The sequence below is a fragment of the Taudactylus pleione genome, unplaced genomic scaffold (assembly GCF_031769625.1).
Source record: "Taudactylus pleione unplaced genomic scaffold, aTauple2 ptg000129l, whole genome shotgun sequence".
In the NCBI taxonomy this organism is placed as follows: domain Eukaryota; kingdom Metazoa; phylum Chordata; class Amphibia; order Anura; family Myobatrachidae; genus Taudactylus; species Taudactylus pleione.
This window is the reverse complement of record NW_028284531.1, coordinates 15266215-15287327: the sequence shown is the minus strand read 5'-3', so window position 1 is coordinate 15287327 and position 21113 is coordinate 15266215. Positions and strand designations below refer to the sequence as shown.

At 44.2% G+C, this 21113-nt stretch overlaps 1 protein-coding gene across 2 annotated transcripts in view; it reads right to left on the bottom strand.

The window, feature by feature from the left end:
* The window catches only part of MAP1A (microtubule associated protein 1A), a 187630-nt gene that overhangs the window by 128818 nt on the left and 37699 nt on the right, over positions 1 to 21113 (bottom strand). For both annotated transcript variants that reach the window (XM_088472871.1, XM_088472872.1), the window contains exon 2: positions 6750 to 6851. In XM_088472871.1, coding sequence (XP_088328997.1) covers positions 6750 to 6851 — 102 coding nt within the window. The remainder of the gene's footprint in view (positions 1 to 6749; positions 6852 to 21113) is intronic.

Sequence of the window (21113 nt, the reverse complement as noted above, 5' to 3'; positions counted from 1 at the left end):
GGCACCCTACAAGCCAAATGCAGGTGCCGTGGGGCAGTGACAGAACCACCCCCAGCCGCAGCGGCACATCAAATAGTAAGAGAGCTATTGCAGCAGTCTCCTCTCACTGCCCAATGTGCCACTGTGGCGGCGCTGCTATACAGGAGCAGCGGTAGTGGGCAGAGAAGTGTCCCCCTGCAGCCAGCCCCCTCTGCTGAGCACGGTCAGTAGATTTTTCAGGTTTTTTGAGGGGAGGGTGTATGGCCACATCTTGACAGAATTAGCCACACTCCCAGTACCCAGGCCCATCAGAGGTCTTTACAGCCCTGGTTACGGCCCTGCTACATACAACCACAGTACCAGAAACCATGTGCCATCAATATGGCAGAGCAGCCCAGGAATTAGTGTCAAACATGGATGAATTTCTCCTAAATGTGTAACTTCATCTAAATCCATTTCATGAATGCCCAACCAGTCGCAGCTCCTGCCTTTGCCTGCCGGGGGATCTCTAATTGTGCGCACAAATTAACAAGTCCCTAAGAGCTGCTGTGAAAGCAGGGGAGTGGCTTCCCATGAGAGGTGCTCAGTTCATGAAGGTACCACCGGTAACCAATCACAAGTTTTTTCCCATGCTGAGCCCTTGTGATTGGCTGTCCGTTAAATGGTAACAGCGAGCTTTAGTAATTTTGGTCTGGTTGATTGTAATGTGCTGCTGGGTCTCTTTAGAAGGGAATTGTTTATTTTGTTGCACAATTTGCATAACCTTGTTAATTACAATGGCTCCCATAACCCAGAGAGTTTGATAGACAGTAAAAGGGGGTGCACTCTTTCCTATATAGAGGCACTATCCCTGCCTGGGGCTGGTTATCACTTTGGCAGGGTGATCCTACAATTTGGCATCCCAGTTATAATGGAAATCATCCCAGCATTGAAACTGATTGAGACTTTGTGAGGGGTGCTCTCTACCTATTTTATTTCATTATTTCTTTTATGTTGCTACCTTTCATATATAGGCATTACTAACAGAACTTTTTCCAAACTAGAGATGTGAAATGTAACTACGAAATGTTTTTTTAACCAGTTGAAACTAGAACACATTTTGATCTACAGTGCCAAAGTAATGCTGGGTACACACGGAACGATCATCAGCGATAACAATATCGCTGAACGATCTTCCTTTAAAAATCCTGGTGTGCTGGATGAATGATATTGTTCATCCACACACCCAAAAACCAACAACAACCCACGATCAATGATCGCGGATCCCTATGGAGACATAACGATATCGTCCAAGGTTGGCCTGTTTGCATGGACGATGGTCGATACCTTTATCATCCAGCGGGAGCGCGCATCATTGGTCATTCGTTGCATACACACGGAACTATATGAACTATATATCGTTGAATGATATAGTTATCGTTCATATCGTTAATACATATCGTTCCATGTGTACGCACCTTTACAACATGGAAATTGCCATCACCAGATGCAGCAAATGCAGCAACAAATATCTTAATTACTTTAGAGGCATGGGCATATTTATTACAATTATTATTACATTTAGGAAAACATGTATCTTCTAGCAATATTCTTCCTTAAGTAACCACATTTCAGTGCTTAGCAAAGCTACCGTGTAATTTATGTGTTGCTCCTAGATGGCAGCAGAGCACCATTTATAAGTCTGGAATGTATTAACTCATCAACTTCCTCTGTCAGGCTTTGACCAAGAATCTGAAACAATAACTCATCATGATAGGAGCATAATACAATTACAAGCTAGAGGTTAAGGTGATAAAAACAACCCTCCTTTCTTAAGCAGAAAGAAAAACATGTTTGTGATCTATTGCACCATTAAAACATAGAGCCATTCCTGCCATAATATAAATAAAACAAGGATGGGGGTGAAATAATACAATTTTATTTAATAAGACAACATAAAAGCTGAGCACAAGCTTGTTTACATGTGTTCTTAGCAACCAGCATAGTTTAGCAACAGCAGCTTATTTTTGCTATATTCTCAGTACCAGGGGTGCCGAGAGGGTGGGTGAGTGGGCCTTAATTACCTGGGCCCAGGCCCAGGCTTGTTGGAGGGGCCCGGCAAGGGACCGGGTCCGATGTCACCCCCCTCCCTCTTACATGTCAGCAGCCCAGCACATGCTGCTGTGTGCTGCAGCAACAGTCTCCTCTGTCTGTGTGGGGGGGTAGTGTGTCCCCCCAGCATTTTTGCCAGGCTGAGGGGCTCACAGCGCCTCCACCCCCTCCAGGGTTTTTAATTGTATTATTCCTAAAGAGCGTGGTCACGCCTCCCAAAATTAGGCCACACCCCATATAGTAATGGAGCCTGGGCCGGCTCTCTACGGCCCTGCTTAGTACATAGCCCACACCCCATATAGTAATGGAGCCTGGGCCGGCTCTCTACGGCCCTGCTTAGTACATAGCCCACCCTATTTGCAAACACTTTGACAGCAACATGATTTTTTTCTGTGGTTTCTCTTTAATTACCACTAATCAGTGGTCAAAGTGTGCTGGTATGCGGTGGTATGATATACCGGCACTTCGATTTGCACAGACAGATCTGGAACTTGCTGATAGAAGTGTGTCTGTAGCAGTGGCGTAACTAAGGTATTTGGAGCCCAGGGCAAATTTGAAAAGGGAGCCCCCCCCCCCCCCCCCGATGTGCGCGCGGTGAAAAAAAATGGGGTAGTGTTCCCCCTTATGCAGTGCCCCCAGTAGCAGTCCCCACAATGCAGTGCGCCCAGTAGCGGTATCCCCTTATGCAGTGCCCTTTATATAGTGCCCCCAGTAGTAGTCCCCCCCCTATGCAGTGCCCTTTATATAGTGCCCCCAGCAGTAGTCCCCCCCATGCAGTTTTCCCAGTAGTGGTCCCCCTTATGCAGGCACCCAGTAGTGATCCCCCCTATCCAGTACCCCCTGTAGTGGCCCTTCCTATTATTGCCCCCAGTAGTGGTCCCCCCAGTGCAGTGCCTCTAGTAGTAGGCCCCTTTTATAATGCCCCCAGTGGTAGTTCCCCCCAAGTAGTAGTCCCCAGTAGGAGGTTCCCCCTCCCGATTAAGTGCCCTCAGCAGTAGCCCCCCCCCAGAAGAGGCCCTCCCAATAATGGTGCCCCCAGTAGTAGCCACCCCTCCCCCGTTGTGCCCCCACCCCCAGCAGAGGTCCCCCCAGTAGTAGCCACCTCCCTCCCCCGTTGTGCCCCCAGTAGTGCAGACAGGTTTAAAAAATATACGTATAAAAATATACTTACCTGAATCCACTCTGCTGCTGCTCCGGTCCGCGACACCGCTCCCGCTGCCGCCCGCCAGTCCTCCCGGGCTGGCGCGCTCAGCATTATGGGAGAGACGTCATGATGTCATGACGTCTGTCCCATTACCCACTGCAGGAGCCGGACGGAAAAAATGTCCATTGGCCTCGGCCAATGTGTAGCAAGTGATTCCTTTGTGGGGCACTCTTTTATAATAAATTAATTGATATCAGGAAATATACATAATTACAACATAACTTTAATCGGTTCCCTCTTTAAAGAGATTGGGGATTATTTTGACTCTAAGTGTGAAATTATGACAGAGTCACCCATCAATAAACACCCATAAATACAATATAATTGATATATCAAGAAATGAACATAATTAAAACATAACTTTTAATCAGATCCTTCTTTAGAAGAAATTGTGAATTATTATGACTCTGATTATGAAAATATGATAGTCACCCATCAATAAGCACACATAAATATCATATCCATCAATAAGCACACATAAATATATTAGACATTCTGTAATTGTGTATGAAATCATTACCTTGTGGTGATCATATTTAATCATTAACAATGTATCCCCTAATGAGTAAAATAGGCAGTTTAGCAGTTAATATATTCACTCCCTTTCTTCATTAATTAATTTATGTAGTAGCACTATATGCAACCAACATACACATACATTAGAATTTAAACACTATAATGCTTCTAAAAAGTTTAATTTGATAAATGTTGCACATATAGTATATACATACAGGACAGATATATTCTCAATATACTTTTGTTATATGAGAGATAGTTTGTTTTATATCTGTCTTTCTCTCAACCATAAATGCCAGCAATTCAGTATCATGTATTAGAAACAAATAATAGACAATAATAAATAAATGACACATCTAGTCATGTATACAATGTTGCAGCCCCTGTCTCCTGTGATATTTATTTATACTTCATGGAAAAACAATTGGTGAAAATACATGAACACTGCTATTCATAAATGAGCCGGCAGCTAGAACCAAAGAGGTTCAAAAAGGACAGATAAATGGGTAGGTACAGTGTGAAGGTCCGGTTCCTTCTGCTTTCCCAGGTCTTCAAATTGAGCGGACCTGGGATGAGAGAGGAACATACGGCAGCACCGTTGGAAACAAAAGGGAGTCGTGGAGGACAGTGCGCCTGTGTATGGTGTTAGACGGGCCCTGTTACTTAAAGTATTGAAGGAGGCGGCTGTGCCCTCGGGGTAAGTCACGACCCACCTGAAAGAGAAATACCTGACTTGAAGAGAATCCGTCTCAAAGGAGCCTGCCGCCTGCCACAAACACTCTCCCCCTGCAGCGGAGAAGTGTCAGAGAGACAGTACGCACGTTTCACCAGTCAGGTTTGTTCACCTGTCAGCCATATAATATATCAATTATATGGTATTTATGGGTGTTTATTGATGGGTGACTCTGTCATAATTTCCCCAATCTCTTTAAAGAGGGAACCGATTAAAAGTTATGTGGTAATTATGTATATTTCCTGATATCACTTATATCATTTAATTTATTATAAAAGAGTGCCCCACAAAGGAATCACTTGCTGCACATTGGCCGAGGCCAATGGAAGGCTTTTTTCTGGGTACTTGATATTCAATTCTAGGGAGCACCTCCAGGTACATTATATACAAAAAATTGGGTAACTAATTATTAGAATGTACTAAATAGCTGGTTTATAAAATTGAATTACATTTTTGTCCTGTGCAGGATATTATTTGTGTTTCCAGTAATAGAGAAGGGCCCAAGGCATCAGATGGACACTGCAGAGGCATACCATAGGCGGGAGCAGGCATGCCGTGGGTGGACAGAGGAGGCTGGCTGTGCCTTTCAAGGCTACATCGCACTGGGCAACGGTACTGTCAGCCCGCCCGAGTCCAGTGCAGATGAAAGATGAAGGCGAAGCTATAAAGTAAAAATATACAAATATATACTAGAAAAGTGATTTTGTTGAGGGGAAAGGCCTTGGTGGTTATGCTGGCATCAGGAAGCCATTATAGTTTGCTGGTGGAGAGAATTCAGTGTGAGCAAGCCCATCCAGAGTGCCTATGTGTTTGTGTGTGTTTCCTGTGGGAGCTTACGTGTGTGTGTTGTTGCTGTGGGGGCTTATGTGTGTGTTTTTCCTGTGGAGGCTTATGCGTGTGTGTGTTTTTCCTGTGGGGCCTATGTGTGTGTGTGTTTCCTCTGGGGGACTATGTGTGTGTGTGGGTTTCCTTTGGGGGCCTATGTGTGTTTCCTGTGGGGGCCTATGCGTATGTTTTTCATACCCCCACTTCAAAATTTCCACTGCCACTAATAATATATATTAGTATGCCTAGGCATCATACTCACTAGTATCAATTTAATTCAATTTAAATTAGTAACATTTTTTAGTACAATAGTAAGCTTCTGCACACAGAAAGACCATGCCACAGTGTACACTATAATATTATAAAGATTTATGTAACGTTAGGGGAGCACACATTTCTCCTAATACCTCAAGGTCAAAACCCCATGGTTCCTTCTATCTTTTAGACCCAGCAATTCCATATTACTCTGCCATAAGCTCTGCTCAATATGTTTGATAAATAAGACTCATGGAAAACCCCACCACTTGGCAATGTGTGTGATGCAATTGTCTTGTCTCCTTGTCACTGATGCAATATGCTACTACACTATGGCCCTGATTCTGAGTTGGACACAGCTACATATACAGCCGCAAATAGCGAGTTTTAGCAAACTGCGCATGCACAGAAGCAAGTGTATGCATTATTGAGTATCTCCAGGTGATTCTAAGTCAGATTGATGTTGACCAGATCTATCCTTGAATGAAATGGGAGTTTCTGGGCTTCAATGTTGTGGTTGCATGCAAGAGATCCATCTCATGGTAGTGTCATGGGAGTGTTGTGTGCGTGAGCTATAGTTCTGCGCTATTCTTACTCAAGCATACACCAAAGAAAAGCCTGTTTATGATGGATCTTTTGCACCCATCAGGTGCAAGTGGCAGTACTAATGATGATGTTTGCAGCTGTGGACGAAGAAACAGTAGGTGGGGCGGCCTCCAGCTTGAAGCCCTACAGGAACTTGCATTATCAGTACAAATACTTTGCGTGTGACTCACAGTCAGGCCCCATTAGTGCAGCCTTTACATCCTCTTACTTACCAACATCCATGACGGTCACATGATGTCAGAGAAAAGTGAGAGGTTGAGTATTATATTGGGAATGTTCAAGTGTCTCTGTGCTCACTACATCATGCGTTATCTAACTGTGGTTGCCATGGTAACTTAATGACATTTAGAAATCTGCAACTCATTAATAGCAACATTAATCTGAACTCTGAACTCTAAGAAAAAATTAACAACTACAGGTAAACTGAGTGTTTTATATTAAAGAAAGACAATTAATTTTCACATGGTTTGCACCACTTAAAATGATGGTACTTATGTGAAAATGTGCATTATGTACAAGAAGACAATAATATTTTCAGACCTTTGACGTCTGGAGAAAAATGAGCAAGATGTCTTGTCACGAAGAGCTTCAGCTGCGCATCCAGGTCACAGGACTCAAGACTAATATTCCATGAGCGAATTCCTGTAAAGAAGATACCGATATGTTATTTAATACAATATGTCATTTTCTATCTACCTATACTGCATAGAAATGCATCTAAATATATTTACAGTATGTGACCCTCAGCTTCCTTAGGAATATTAATAACTACCATAAAACATAAAATGTAATAGCACAGGTACTAAAATATATATGTGCCCTGTTACATCAAACTCTTGGACATCAGCACTGTAGGATAAACATTTATGACTTGTTCTTTCCACTCTCCCTGCAGACAAGTAACCTGAGTACTCGGCGCTCTAATCAACTAGACCTCCACAGGTTATGTTTTAGGAATAACTCTGAACTGGGCCTCCATCTACCAATGTAAATCACAATGATAATAGCCCATCCTAAAAACGGGGTGGTTGTCATCCACCTGTCATGATAAATGGAGCGGTGCTTTCCCACCAGTTTCCAGCCCTGACTGGTGCACTCCTCACTGAGGAAGGAGGCATGAGGCAATCACCTTAGTTAGGCAATTCATGATCATGTGGGATACACAACGCATGGGGTGTGTGTGTGTGTGTGTGTGTGGGGGGGGGTGTTTGGAGCTGTCCAGTAATATAATCCCTGTGTTAAATACACTTTGCTAGAGAAATTATCAAGTTAAAGATTAACTATAACCTAGCAGTTACATTTGCAAAATAGACCTTTCAATTGCATTTTTCACATGCAACAAAATCCTTTAATGATTAGGTATGTTATTTGTTTTAATGATAATGTAATCTGTTACAAATAAAATGACTTCAATAAGAGAGTTTTAATTCAAAACCTTGATACAATTATAGTTAAAGGGACTGATTGTTACCTATGTTGTCTGCTTGGCAAGGGGCAATAGCTACGAGGGTCAATAGTGTATTTGCCTCCCGGGAACTTTTGTAAATGACTTTTGGCAGTAACAGTAGGGTCTTATTGACTTTCTTTCTGCAATTAGTGCGATCATCAGCTCTCAGTCACAGTACATAACACCTAAAGGCCATCACTAAGGGACCATTTACTTGGTGCCAGGGGCTCATATCAGCAGTACCACAATTGATTGTAAGGCAAGGCTTTGGCAGAGGAACTAGTCTGTTGCAGGTGGATGCTGACTCATGGGCTGCTATCTATAAAATGATTATATAAATGCTGCTATAAATATATGGTGCTACTGTACCAAGAGCCATGTAGTAGTGGCAGCCCCTGGGCCAGCTCATAACAAAAGTACAATCTGTTGAATGCAGGGAATTTCTTTTGCTGCAATTAGCAACTATGGACTATTTTCGATGAGCATTTATACACAACTTACATGTTACTGCAAATCTAATTGCCCACATTACTAATCTGTATGCAACCAAGATGGCACATATTATAAGAAAAGGTAATTGGGTTGGGTATGGGATTCCGGCAGTCAGGATCCTGGCGGTCAGAGTATCGACAGTGGCATCCTGACAGTCAGATTCGCAATGCATGAAGGTAAGTAGCCTAAACCTAACCCCTAACCCTAATACTTACCATCGGGATGCCGGTGTATTCTGAACACAGGCATCCCGACTGCCAGGATAGTGACTACATCCCAAGATGGGTTATTCTGAGCACCGGCATCCCAACCGCCGGGATAGTGACTACATCCCAAGATGGGTTATTCTGAGCGCTGGCATCCTGACCGCCGGGATAGTGACTACATCCCAAGATGGGTTATTCTGAGCACCGGCATCCCAACCGCCGGGATAGTGACTACATCCCAAGATGGGTTATTCTGAGCGCTGGCATCCTGACCGCCGGGATAATGACTACATCCCAAGATGGGTTATGCTGAGCATCGGCATCCCAACCGCCAGGATAGTGACTACATCCCAAGATGGGTTATTCTGAGCACCGGCATCCCAACCTCCAGGATAGTGACTATATTCCAAGATAGGTTATTCTGAGCACCGGCATCCCGACCGCCGGGATAGTGACTACATCCCAAGATAGGTTATTCTGAGTGCCGGCATCCTGACCGCCGGGATAGTGACTACATCCCAAGATGGGTTATTCTGAGCACCGGCATCCCAACCTCCGGGATAGTGACTATATTCCAAGATGGGTTATTCTGAGCACCGGCATCCCAACCGCCAGGACAGTGACTACATCCCAAGATGGGTTATTCTGAGCACTGGCATCCCAAACACCGGTATAGTGACTACATCCCAAGATGGGTTATTCTGAGCGCCAGCATCCCAACCGCCGGGAAAGTGGCTACATCCCAAGATGGGTTATTCTGAGCACCGGCATCCCGAACGCAGGGATAGTGACTACATCCCAAGATGGTTATCCTGAGCGCCGGCACCCCGACCACCGAGATAGTGACTACATCCCAAGATGGGTTATCCTGAGTGCCGGCATCCCGATCGCCGGGATAATGACTACATCCCAAGATGGGTTATTCTGAGCACCGGCATCCCAACCTCCGGGATAGTGACTATATTCCAAGATGGGTTATTCTGAGCACCGGCATCCCAACCGCCGGGATAGTGACTACATCCCAAGGTGGGTTATCTTGAGTGCCGGCATCCTGACCGCCGGGATAGTGACTACATCCCAAGATAATCACCGTTATAGAGAAATACTCTGCCCAGTGGGTGACTATTAGCTAGTTTTGTACTTATTTTTGTACTTCCAATGTGCTTTGTAAATGAGGCTGTAAAATTGTTAATTAAAAAAATTAAAATCCAGTGCAATTTATGTGAGATCTAACTTAAATGAACTTTTGCAACCTAAGTAATTAAACTATGATTTTGTAACCTAAGGCAAATAAAATGTTTGCTATTACAAAGTAGTATTGAATGCAAAGCACAGGTAATGATGATTGTCTACCAACCCAATGTAATGCACATACAGTCAGGTGCATAAATATTGGGACATTGACAGAATTTTCATATTTTGGCCTATATTCATCACCACAATGGCTTTGAAATGAAACAAACAAGATGTGCTTTAACTGCACACCTTCAGATTTAATTTGAGGGTAATTACATCCAAATCAGGTGAACGGTGTAGGAATTACAATGGTTTCTATATGTGCCTCCCACATTTTAAGGGGCCAAAAGTAATGGGACAAACTAAACAATCCTAAATCTAACTTTCACTTTTTAATACTTTGTTGCAAATCCTTTGCAGGCAATTACAGCCTGAAGTCTGGAACACATAGACATCACCAGACGCTGGGTTTCAACCCTGGTGAAGCTCTGCCAGGTCTCTACTGCAAATGTCTTCAGTTCCTGCTTGTTCTTGGGGCATTTTCCCTTCAGTTTTGTCATCAAGTGAAATGCATGCTCAATCGGATTCAGGTCAGGGGATTGACTTGGCCATTGCATAACATTCCACTTTTTAGCCTTAAAAAACTCTTTGGTTGCTTTTGCAGTATGCTTCGGGTCATTGTCCGTCTGCACTGTGAAGCGCCGTCCAATGAATTCTGAAGCATTTGACTGAATATGAGCATATAATATTGCCCGAAACACTTCGGAATTCATTCTGCTGCTTTTGTCAGCAGTCACATCATCAATAAATACAAGGGAACCAGTTCCATTGGCAGCCATACATGCCCACGCCATGACACTACCACCACCATGCTTCACTGATGAGGTGGTATGTTTTGGATCATGAGCAGTTCCTTTCCTTCTCCATACTCTTCTCTTCCCATCACTCTGGTACAAGTTGATCTTTGTCTCATCTGTCCATAGGATGTTGTTTCAGAACTGTAATGGCTTTTTTAGATGTTGTTTGGCAAACTCTAATCTAGTCTTCCTGTTTATGTGGCTCACCAATGGTTTACATCTTGTGGTGAACCCTCTATGTTCACTCTTGTGAAGTCTTCTCTTGATTGAAGACTTTGACACATATACACCTGCCTCCTGGAGAGTGTTCTTGATTTGGCCAACTGTTGTGAAGGGGTTTTTCTTCACCAGGGAAATAATTCTTCTGTCATCCACCACAGTTGTTTTCCGTGGTCTTCCGGGTCTTTTGGTGTTGCTGAGCTCTCCGGTGCATTCTTTCTTTTTAAAAATGTTCCAAACAGTTGATTTGGCCACACCCAATATTTTGCTATCTCTCTGATGGGTTTGTTTTGATTTTTCAGCCTAATGATGGCTTGCTTCACTGATAGTGACAGCTCTTTGGATCTCATATTGAGAGTCGACAGCAGCTGATTCCAAATGCAAATGTCACACCTAGAATCAACTCCAGACCTTTTACCTGCTTAATTGATAATGAAATAACGAGGGAATAGCCCACACCTGTCCATGAAATAGCTTTTGAGTTGATAGTCCCATTACTTTTGGCTCCTTAAAAAGTGGGAGGCACATATAGAAACCGTTGTAATTCCCACACCGTTCACCTGATTTGGATGTAATTACCCTCAAGTTAAGTCTGAAAGTCTACAGTTAAAGCACATCTTGTTTGTTTCATTTCAAAGCCATTGTGGTGGTGAATAGAGGCCAAAATATGAAAATTCTGTCAATGTCCCAATATTTATGCACCTGACTGTAGAACAAGGAGAGGGAATAAAGCATGATTGCTATTCCAAGATAATGTTGAATATAGACAGAGAAAACAGTGAATATTTGTAGCCTTAGTTATATAATACTCTTGATTATAATGCAAAGATTTGCTGTAATGCTATACTTACATAACATTATACTGCCATCTACTGTCTAAAGCTTTTGTTGCATCATCATTCATTCACATTGACTGTAAGGGGTTTATTTAATTTACTAAGCGTAGTAGCAAGCAGGTGCAATATTTAATAAGCGTTGGCGCTTCTGATCATGGTTATATTGAAATTTAAAAGAGCAATGATCTTACTAGCAAAACTTGGCTAGTAAAAGCATTGCCCTTTTAAATTTCTGACATAATCAAGATCGTAAGAGCTGGGTTTTAGAACCCAATGCTTACTAAATAAACCCCTAAGACAGAGGTTCCGCTATTACAGTCCAGGTTTTAATGATATCTATGCTTGGGCCCAGGTAGCTAAATCAAATTGACTGAGGTGCTAATTAAGTCACCTGTGCTCAAGCATGGATAACCTTAAAACCTTGATGGTAATGGAGGAGTTTGGGAACCTCTGCCCTAAGACCTATAAAAGAATGACTTTCTTTAGACTTCTTTGTAGAGTGATGAAAAGCTATACAAATAATTTTCTATGATAAATGTAGGGTACATGTTTAAACTTATGGGCTGCTCATTGAATATGGGTTGTCCTTGCACCTGAAACCAGCGAATCATTTAATTGTGTATTAATTTAATTGAAACTAAGTAAACATCATTTTTAAATTGTTAATAAATCAATTTCTTATACATATTTTATCAGTCTTTCTTTGTATTAGTATTTCAGGATTGTGATCTTCAAACCTATTACAATTTGATAGTGTGAACTATTGCTTTCATGAAATCTGCTCGAAGCACAACGGACCTTGGCGTGGATAAAATCCATGGCCACTGCATCATATCACTTCACATACAGAGTCAGACTCAGTCTCACATAGATATTCAAGTGTTGCAAATCAAATTTATCAGTGCAGTCTCGTGAAATGGTTTAATATAAAAACAATCCCTAATTAATCATATAAAAACATTCTTGAAACTTTTTGAGGAAGCAGCTGAAAGTTACATAAGGCGTAGAAAGGCGTCAAGGTATATTTCTTTGACACCAGCTGGAATTACTTACCAGATCCCTGGATTTGATTTGCAAAGGAGTAAAGGCCCCCATACATCAGCAATTGATTGCATCAATCGTGCAATTTGCAATCGATTGTGTATAAAAATCTTTCCCTTTGTCAAATTGATTGCAGATTGCAGAAAGCCACAATCGATTGAAAAAGGGAAAGATTTCTATACACAATCGCAAATTGCACGATTGCTGCAATCAATCTCTGATGTTTGGGGGCCTTAACATTCATATATATCAGATGCTGCATTAGAGGATTGCACCTTAGCAGCCATGAGATGAATGTATCATTGCCCTAAATGGTGGATGGGATCTAATGCTGGGTAGACACTGGCCGATATATTGGCCAATCAATTGATCGGCCAATATATTGTGCCTCCGTTGGCCAGTGTGTACAGACGATATGTCTGTGAACAATGTAGTTCACAGACATATCGCATTGAACAGCCAATGAACAGATATGTCTGCAGACAACTGTCCTTCAGCCGATCGCCCGTACACAGGGGTGCAGAGGGGGAGGGGGAGCCGAGACTGGATAGTACTTACCCGGGTCCGGTACAGCTCCATATCCACAGCAGCCCAACACATGCTGCTGTCTGCTGGGCTGCACTGGGACGACTGCGCCGTCGCAGATGTATATTTTTCCCCCGAAGGGGGCGTGGCCACGCCTTCCGCAATTAGGCCACGCCCCCTACCCACCCTCAGTCCGGCCCGAGCCACTGCATCATGCAGATGATGGTCGTTCAGTGTGTATGAACGACCATCATCTGCAGATATATCTGTCACCACAATGTTCAGCCAATCAATACATTGCCCGGCCAGGAATGTGAGCAAAAGGAGATAATTATCTATCATCTTGAGTATATGAAAAAGGTGACTGAATACTGAGTATCATTGCTGGATACTAACTTGATACTAAGTGATTGCTATACTAACATCGATTTTGCCTGGGAAAACTAACCAGCATATTTCATATGCTAATACCATTGCTTGGGAGAGCTGACTAACACAACGCTTATGCTATCTATGCATTGACTGTCTGACTAACTCCATCCTGTGCATAATAGGGAGTAATGCTGATAGATGATTACAAGCTAATACAATAGTAGTATCTATTGAGGCAATTTAATGCATTTGGTATGGAATGCCGGCTGCCGCATGATCGGCAGTTGAATCCCGGCTGCGGCAGCCCGACAAAATAGCAGAGCCTGGCAGCGGAAGACCGACAACGCTGGAAATCCCGATCGTCTAAAGGTAAGTATAAACTATTCTATTCTAACCCCCTAACCCTAACCCTCCCTAGGGGTGCCTATCCCTAACCTTCCCCCCAAGTGCCTAACCCTAACCTCCCTCCTTAAGTGACTAACCCTAACCTCCCTCCTTAAGTGACTAACCCTAACCTCCCTCCTTAAGTGACTAACCCTCCCTCCCCTAGCCTAACCCTAACGGGTGGGTGCCTAACCCTAAAACCCCCCCGGGTGGCCAAAACCTAACCCTCCCCCCCCGCGGCTGTCCACTTGGGGCCCCCGGCATCCCTTCGATTGGGATGCCGGGCGCTGGTGTGCCGGCGATGGGAAAATGACAGGCGTCTGGATTATAGACGCCTGTCATTTAACCCTAGCCGGGATTATGGATTCTAGATGCTGGCGGTCAGGATTGCGACCGCCGGCATCTTAAACATATCCCAATTTAATCTTCTATGTTAACATATAGATTATTGGTGGTATTGTGCATTTAACTGTGTGATATATGCTGGATAATAAATTTATATGACCTCATATTTATGGCTCTTTAATACATTACAGTTCAGTTATATTTCATGTCATCTCTATAGACACTCAGCGCAGATCATATTCAGTATTTATTTTTGCATCTTTAAACCCTCACAGGAGGTTTTACAGATCTGCTGCAGGTTATCTTAGACGTGACAGGTGTTCAGATTGTTCCTTTGGAAGCGCCTAGGATTTCATATATTTAGCCTTGAGGACCAAGTTTGAGAACAACTGATCTATAGTGTTAATAATTAATACTGTGTTACATATGGGATGTAGTTATGAGACCGGCAGCATCCTGACGGGAGAAGCCCAACAAGGGACTTAAGATAGGCATCAAAACACCTACGCCCATCTTATTCCTGAGGCCGGAATCCAGAAGGACGCCAGCGCCCTTAGTGTTAGCTCCATGGGGGGAGGAGTGTTAGATTTAGGTAGCATAGCGGGGTAAGAGTTTTTGGGGGGAGGTTAGGGTTAGGCACCCCTAGGGGGGGGTTAGGGTTAGGCACCAAGGGGGGAGGTTTAGGTTTAGGCACGAAGGTGGGAGACTTAGGTTTAGGCAATAACGGGGAGGGTTAGGGGGTGGGGAGGGATAGGGTTAGGCTACAAAAAGGGAGGGTTGGGGGAGAAGGGGGGAGGGTAAGTATACTTACCCAACCCCTGTCAGAATACCAACCATCGAGATGACGCTGTATGTATTTTGACAGACATTCCGACAGCCGGCATTACATACCCATTCCTTACATACACTATCCAGTGTATAAGGAGAACAATATGTACAGGGCCGGTGCTATGTTCTTCTGCTGCTAGCCATGACATTCTGATACAAAACTGCACACAATGTCGATGTTCACGTAGTTGAGTGATGTTTTGCAACTGCACATGTGCAAAATCTCTAAAAACGTATTCGGTGTATGTGTTACACAGAGTGTATGAACAAAGGCGCTGATTAGAACAAGATAAGCAGTATCTGAAATGTTGTGGAAAAATGATGGTCGCTCCTGGGCAGTGGCTAAAAACGCGTGCAAATATAGTCTGTTCAGTGGGTGTGTTATGAGTGTCACAGGTGTGTCAGTAAAAGCAGCTACACAGACACAGACAAAGGAGACCATAGTAAGACGTACAACCTGCACTTGCAGTAGGTCTGGTGCAAGTTTTGACGGTGCGAATGATGATGATGGCGTATAAGGACGCACCAATTGGTATTACTATGTCTAAGGAAACTGAAAGGGGTGTCCCTCACTCAAGATTGGGCTATATTCAGTATTCTGCAGATGAGATCCAGGGTCTCTAAGGAACTATAAACCTTATTTTAGGGGCCTCGGCTGTCAGGGAAATATCATATCACATGGGAATGCCACAAGTACATATGTGTATTTACTTGATAACTTTTAAAATGTATTCTCTCCCCTGACCTACGTGGAATCGAGATGGGTACAGGATGCCGGCGCTCGGGATCCCGGTGGTCAGAATCCCGATACATGTATCCTAACCCTTCCCTTCTCCCTACCCTAACCCTCGGTCCCTGGTGCCTGAACCTAACCTCCCCCCTTGGTGTCTAAACCTAACCTCCCCCTCCCCACCCCTTAGTGCCTAACCCTAACCCGCCCCCTAGTGCCTAACACTAACGCTAACCCTCCCCCTAACCCTGCTAAATACCTTCAGGATTTCAGCGGTCGGGATGCTACACCGATGACAGTGAAAATGACAGCTACACCGATGACAGTGATAGGTGTAGCTTTCACTGTCATCAGCGTAGCTGTCGCCGTCACTGTCATCGGTGTAGCTGTCACTGTCATAAAAAAACACCTGTCACTGTCAGCGGTGTAGCTGTCGCTGTCACTGTCATCGGTGTAGCTGTCACTGTCTTAAAAAAAACACCTGTCACTGTCATCGGTGTAGCTGTCACTGTCATCGGCGTAGCTGTCGCCGTCACTGTCATTGGCGTAGTTGTCGCTGTCACTGTCATAAAAAAAACACCTGTCACTGTCATCCGTGTAGCTGTCGCTGTCATCAGCGTAGCTGTTGCCGTCACTGTCATTGGCTTAGCTGTCGCTGTCACAAATAAAACACCCGTCACTGTCATCGGTGTAGCTGTCGCTGTCATTGTCATCGGCGTCGCTGTCGCTGTCACTGTCATAAAAAAAACACCTGTCACTGTCAACGGCGTAGCTGTCACTGTCATCAGCGTAGCTGTCGCCGTCACTGTCATTGGCGTAGTTGTCGCTGTCACTGTCATAAATAAAACCACCTGTCAATGTCATCGGTGTAGCTGTCGCTGTCATAAAAAAAACACCTGTCACTATCATTGTTGTCACTGTCATAAAAAAACCACCAGACTAAGGACTATATGACTGTGACAGCCCACTGGGTAGATGTATCGCCATACGCAGCAACAATAGCAGCGTCACCAGTAGCAGCATCTCAGAAACGCCAGCTCGTTCCAAGGCAGGCTACGCTGTGTATCACCAGTTTCAGTATGAGGCACACTGCTAACAACCTTTTAGAGAAACTGAGGGAAATCATCGCCCAATGGCTTACCCCACTTATACTCTCCTGGGGATTTGTGATATCTGACAACGCCACCAATATAGTGCAGGCATTACATCTGGGCAAATTCCAGCACGTCCCATGTTTTGCTCACACAATAAATTTGATGGTGCAGAATTTTCTGAAAAACGACAAGGGTGTGCAGGAGACTCTTTGGGCGGCCGGAAAAATTTCTGGCCACTTTCGCCATTCAGCGACTGCGTGCCAAAGACTGGAGCGCCAGCAAACACTCTTGAACCTGCCCTGCCATCACCTGAAGCAAGAGATTGTAACGCGGTGGAACTCAACCCTCTATATGCTTCAGAGGACGGAGGAGCAGCAAAAGTCCATTCAAGCCTATACATCCACCTATGACATAGGCAAAAGAAGGGGTATGCACCTGACTCAAGCGCAGTGGAGAATGATTTCCATGTTGTGCAAGGTTCTCCAGCCCTTCTAACTTGCCACACGTGAAGTCAGTTCAGACACTGCCAGCTTGAGTCCGGTCATTCCTCTCATCAGGTTTTTGCAGAAGCAGCTGGAGAAAGTGAAGGAGGAGCTAAGATGGAGCGATTCCGCTCAGTATGTGGGACTTGTGGATGAAGCCCTTCATTTGCTTTGCCAGGATTCCAGGGTGGTCAATCTGTTGAAATCAGGCCACTACACTTGGCCACCATGCTCGACCCCAGGTTTAAAGCCTACGTGATGTCTCTCTTTCTGGCGGACACAAGCCTGCAGAGGTGCAAAGACCTGCTGGTGAAAACACTGTCACCTGAAGCAGAACGTGACACTTCAACAGCTCCTTCTTCATTTTCTCCCGCAACTGGGGCTGCCAGGAAACAACTTAGATATCCTAAGCAACCCGCTGGTGGTGATGCAGGGCAGGCAGGACCAAGTTTGGACATCTGGCCCAGACTGAAGGACCTAGCAACAATTTCTGACATGTCTACTGTCACTGCATATGATACTGTCACCATTGACAGAATGGTGGAGGATTACATCGGTGATAGCATCCAAGTAGGCATGTCAGACAGTCCTTACCTGTACTGGCAGGAAAAAGAGGCAATTTGGAGGCCCCTGTACAAACTGGCTCTATTTTACCTAAGTTGTCCCCCCCCTCCAGTGTGTACTCCGAAAGAGTTTTTAGTGCACCCGGGAACCTTGTCAGCAAAAAGACATAGGAGGTTGCTTCCACAAAATGTGGAGAAGATGATGTTCATCAAAATTAATTATCAATTCTTCCAGGAAGATCAGCCTCTAGAAAGTACAGAGGCACCTGTGGTGGTGGAATCCAGAGGGGACGAATTAATACTCTATGAGGATGAGGACAACACTGAAGAGGGTGAGGAATCGGTGGATGAGGACGACATCTTGCCTCTGTAGAACCAGTTTGTGCAGGGACAGATTAATTGCCAGCTTGTTTTGTGGTGGCCCAAATGAACCAATCATTTCAGCCACAGTCGTGTGGCAGACCCTGGCGCTGAAATGATTGGTTTGTTAATGTGTGCATGTCCTGTTTATTCAACATAAGGGTGGGTGGGAGGGCCCAAAGACAATTCCATCGTGCACCTCTTTTTTTCTTTGCAGTATGTACTCTTTGGGGCCTAGTTTTTCAAACTGCCATCCTATCTGCCACTGCAGTGCCACTCCTAGATGGGCCACGTGTTTGTGCCGCCCACTTGTGTCGCTTAGCATAGTCATCCAGCTACCTCGGTGCAACCTTTTGGCTTAAAAACAATATTGTGAAGTGTTCAGAATAGACTGGAAATGAGTGGAAATTAATGTTATTGAGCTTAATAATAGCGTAGGAACAAAAAAAAAAAAAAATTCTGTGATTTTAGCTGTCTTTATGCTTTTCCAAAAAAATACAGATCCAAAACACAAAACCCAGCACCCCAAACACGGAAGGATGGTTTTGGCAAAACCAATCCAGATCCAAAACACGAAGAAAGATCCATATCCAAACCCAAAACACAAAAAGTGGCCGGTGCACACCCCTAGTTTAAGCATGCTCTGGACAAAACCTAATTAGCCTGGTCTTCTACTGTCTTTATCCCAGCCAAGATATTTAAGGAATTTTGAATTCTTAACCAGCTATACTGCAAATGTATCTTTGAGCAAGAGGAGATTGTTTTTCTGGGATACATCATCTCTGGTTCCAGTCTTGGATTGATCTTGAGAAACATGATGCTATCGCAAATTGGCCTCACCCTACAGCAGGGGTCTTCAACCTTGGCCCTCCAGCTGCTGTGGAACTACATATCCCAGCATGCACTGCCATAGTTGTAGCATGCTGTTATATCAAAAAGGTGGCAGTGCATGCTGGGATGTGTAGTTCCACAGTAGCTGGAGGGCCAAGGTTGAAGACCCCTGCCCTACAGGGTTAAAAGCTATTCAGCGATTTCTAGGATTGTGCAATTTCCACAGGCAATTTATCAAAACTTCTCCCCTCTAGTAGCTGCAAACACAACCCTTACCAGGAAGTCTCAGGATATCAACATTTAGCCTCCTGAAGATGAGTACACTTTCCCTCACTTAAGCAACTTCATGTCAGCACCTATTCTGAGATCCAAACTGACCCTTCTTCTTAGAGGTGGATGCTTCTACTATTGGAATTGGGGCTGTCCTTTCACAGAAGAACTCAGCTGGGAAATGATACTCCTGTGGGTTCTTTTCTCATAAATTCTCAAGTTTCGAAATAAATGATGCTATTGGAAACAAGAAACTGTTGGCAATGAAACTTGCTCTTCAGGAATTTATTTGAAGAAGCATCTGCTCTAATTACAGGTTGTGCATTGTCTAAATTACCACCGGGCCAGGTGGTCTTTGTTTTTCAACTAATTTAACCTGGGCATTACATTCCGGCCTAGTAAGAATCTGAAAGCCTATGTATGCATTGTTCTGCTCATTTTGTGAAACTGATAAGGAGGCTTATTTTGAGAAGAAAACTTTCTTCTCTAATCCATGCTACCTATCTGTACTACAGGTTGTTATTTGGGTAAAAATACCTGGGACACCTGGGAGTGTGCCCTGAAATCCTTTCCGTGGTGGCAATTATTGGGAAATTAGTACAGTACAAATCAAGTAGTTGTTTTTTGATTAACTCTGTGTCAAACCCACGTTAGGCAGGCTCAAGTGTATGCTGATCTTGACAAAGTTAGAGACAGTGGTTAGAGATTGGATTATCTTGGAAACGGGTCTGTGATATTCTCCATACCTGGATACAGACAGACCCTCCCCTATTAGCTTTATTTATATGCAAATTGTATAGTTATCTTTCGTGTGGAGGGTACTGAGGCCTCTCTCTAAAAGGAATCTACCACATAAGGTTTTTGTTTTTGCTTCTTGGGAGATCTTCATTGCTTTACTGTCACCTCATATTAGAGAACAACTTTGGTCCTATTTTAAAAATACACTGTGCTATGAAACTCATGTATATGAGGCTGATCCGTTCATGTCACTACTAATAGTATTGTTTGTCTAATCTGTCTTCAGCGTGGCTCCTCTATCATCTTCACTTGGGTTTTACATTATTGTACCTATGCTTTGTTATGAATTGCTATACTACTCCTACAATCCACCTTAACTTTTTATATACTCATAACTTCTATTATTGTTACACATGTCTTATATACTAAATAAAATTCACAAAGAAAGTGTAATAAAGAAAATAGGAGTATAAAGTGAATGATGGAATTCTTAGCTACTCTGTACAACATGCTTTACAATAGACGGGGACAGCATCCTTTATAAAGCAAGCTATATCAAAGTTATCTGATTTTTAGATTTATTGAGATACAGATGTTGACCATAAGCAATAGCTGCGGGAGGTGTCAGGCACTCTGGGCCTGACTCAGACCTGGTTGCAAGCGCTGAGCGCTCGCAACTGGGTCGATGGTAGCCCAGAGCGCATGCGCACGATGGAGCCGGCTCCATCGTGCACATGCGTGAGACCCGGATAGCGACGGGCAATCCGTTGCTCCGGGTCTCGCACCAAATGGGCTCAACATCGACAGCACGCCCCCTTTGGTGGGCGGGCCGGGGGGGGTGGCTGCCCAGACGGAGGCGTTCCCACTGACATCACAAGCGATGTCAGTGGGAGAGCTTTCGGCTCTGTTTGAGCCGAAAGCTCTCTGGGGCTTGCGGCCATGAGACCCTACCACAAGGGTCTCGTCGCAAGCCCGATGGTCAAGACCATCGCGACCATCATCCTGGCCGCTTACAATAGCTGTGGGTGGCCAGGAGGCCGCTCCATAA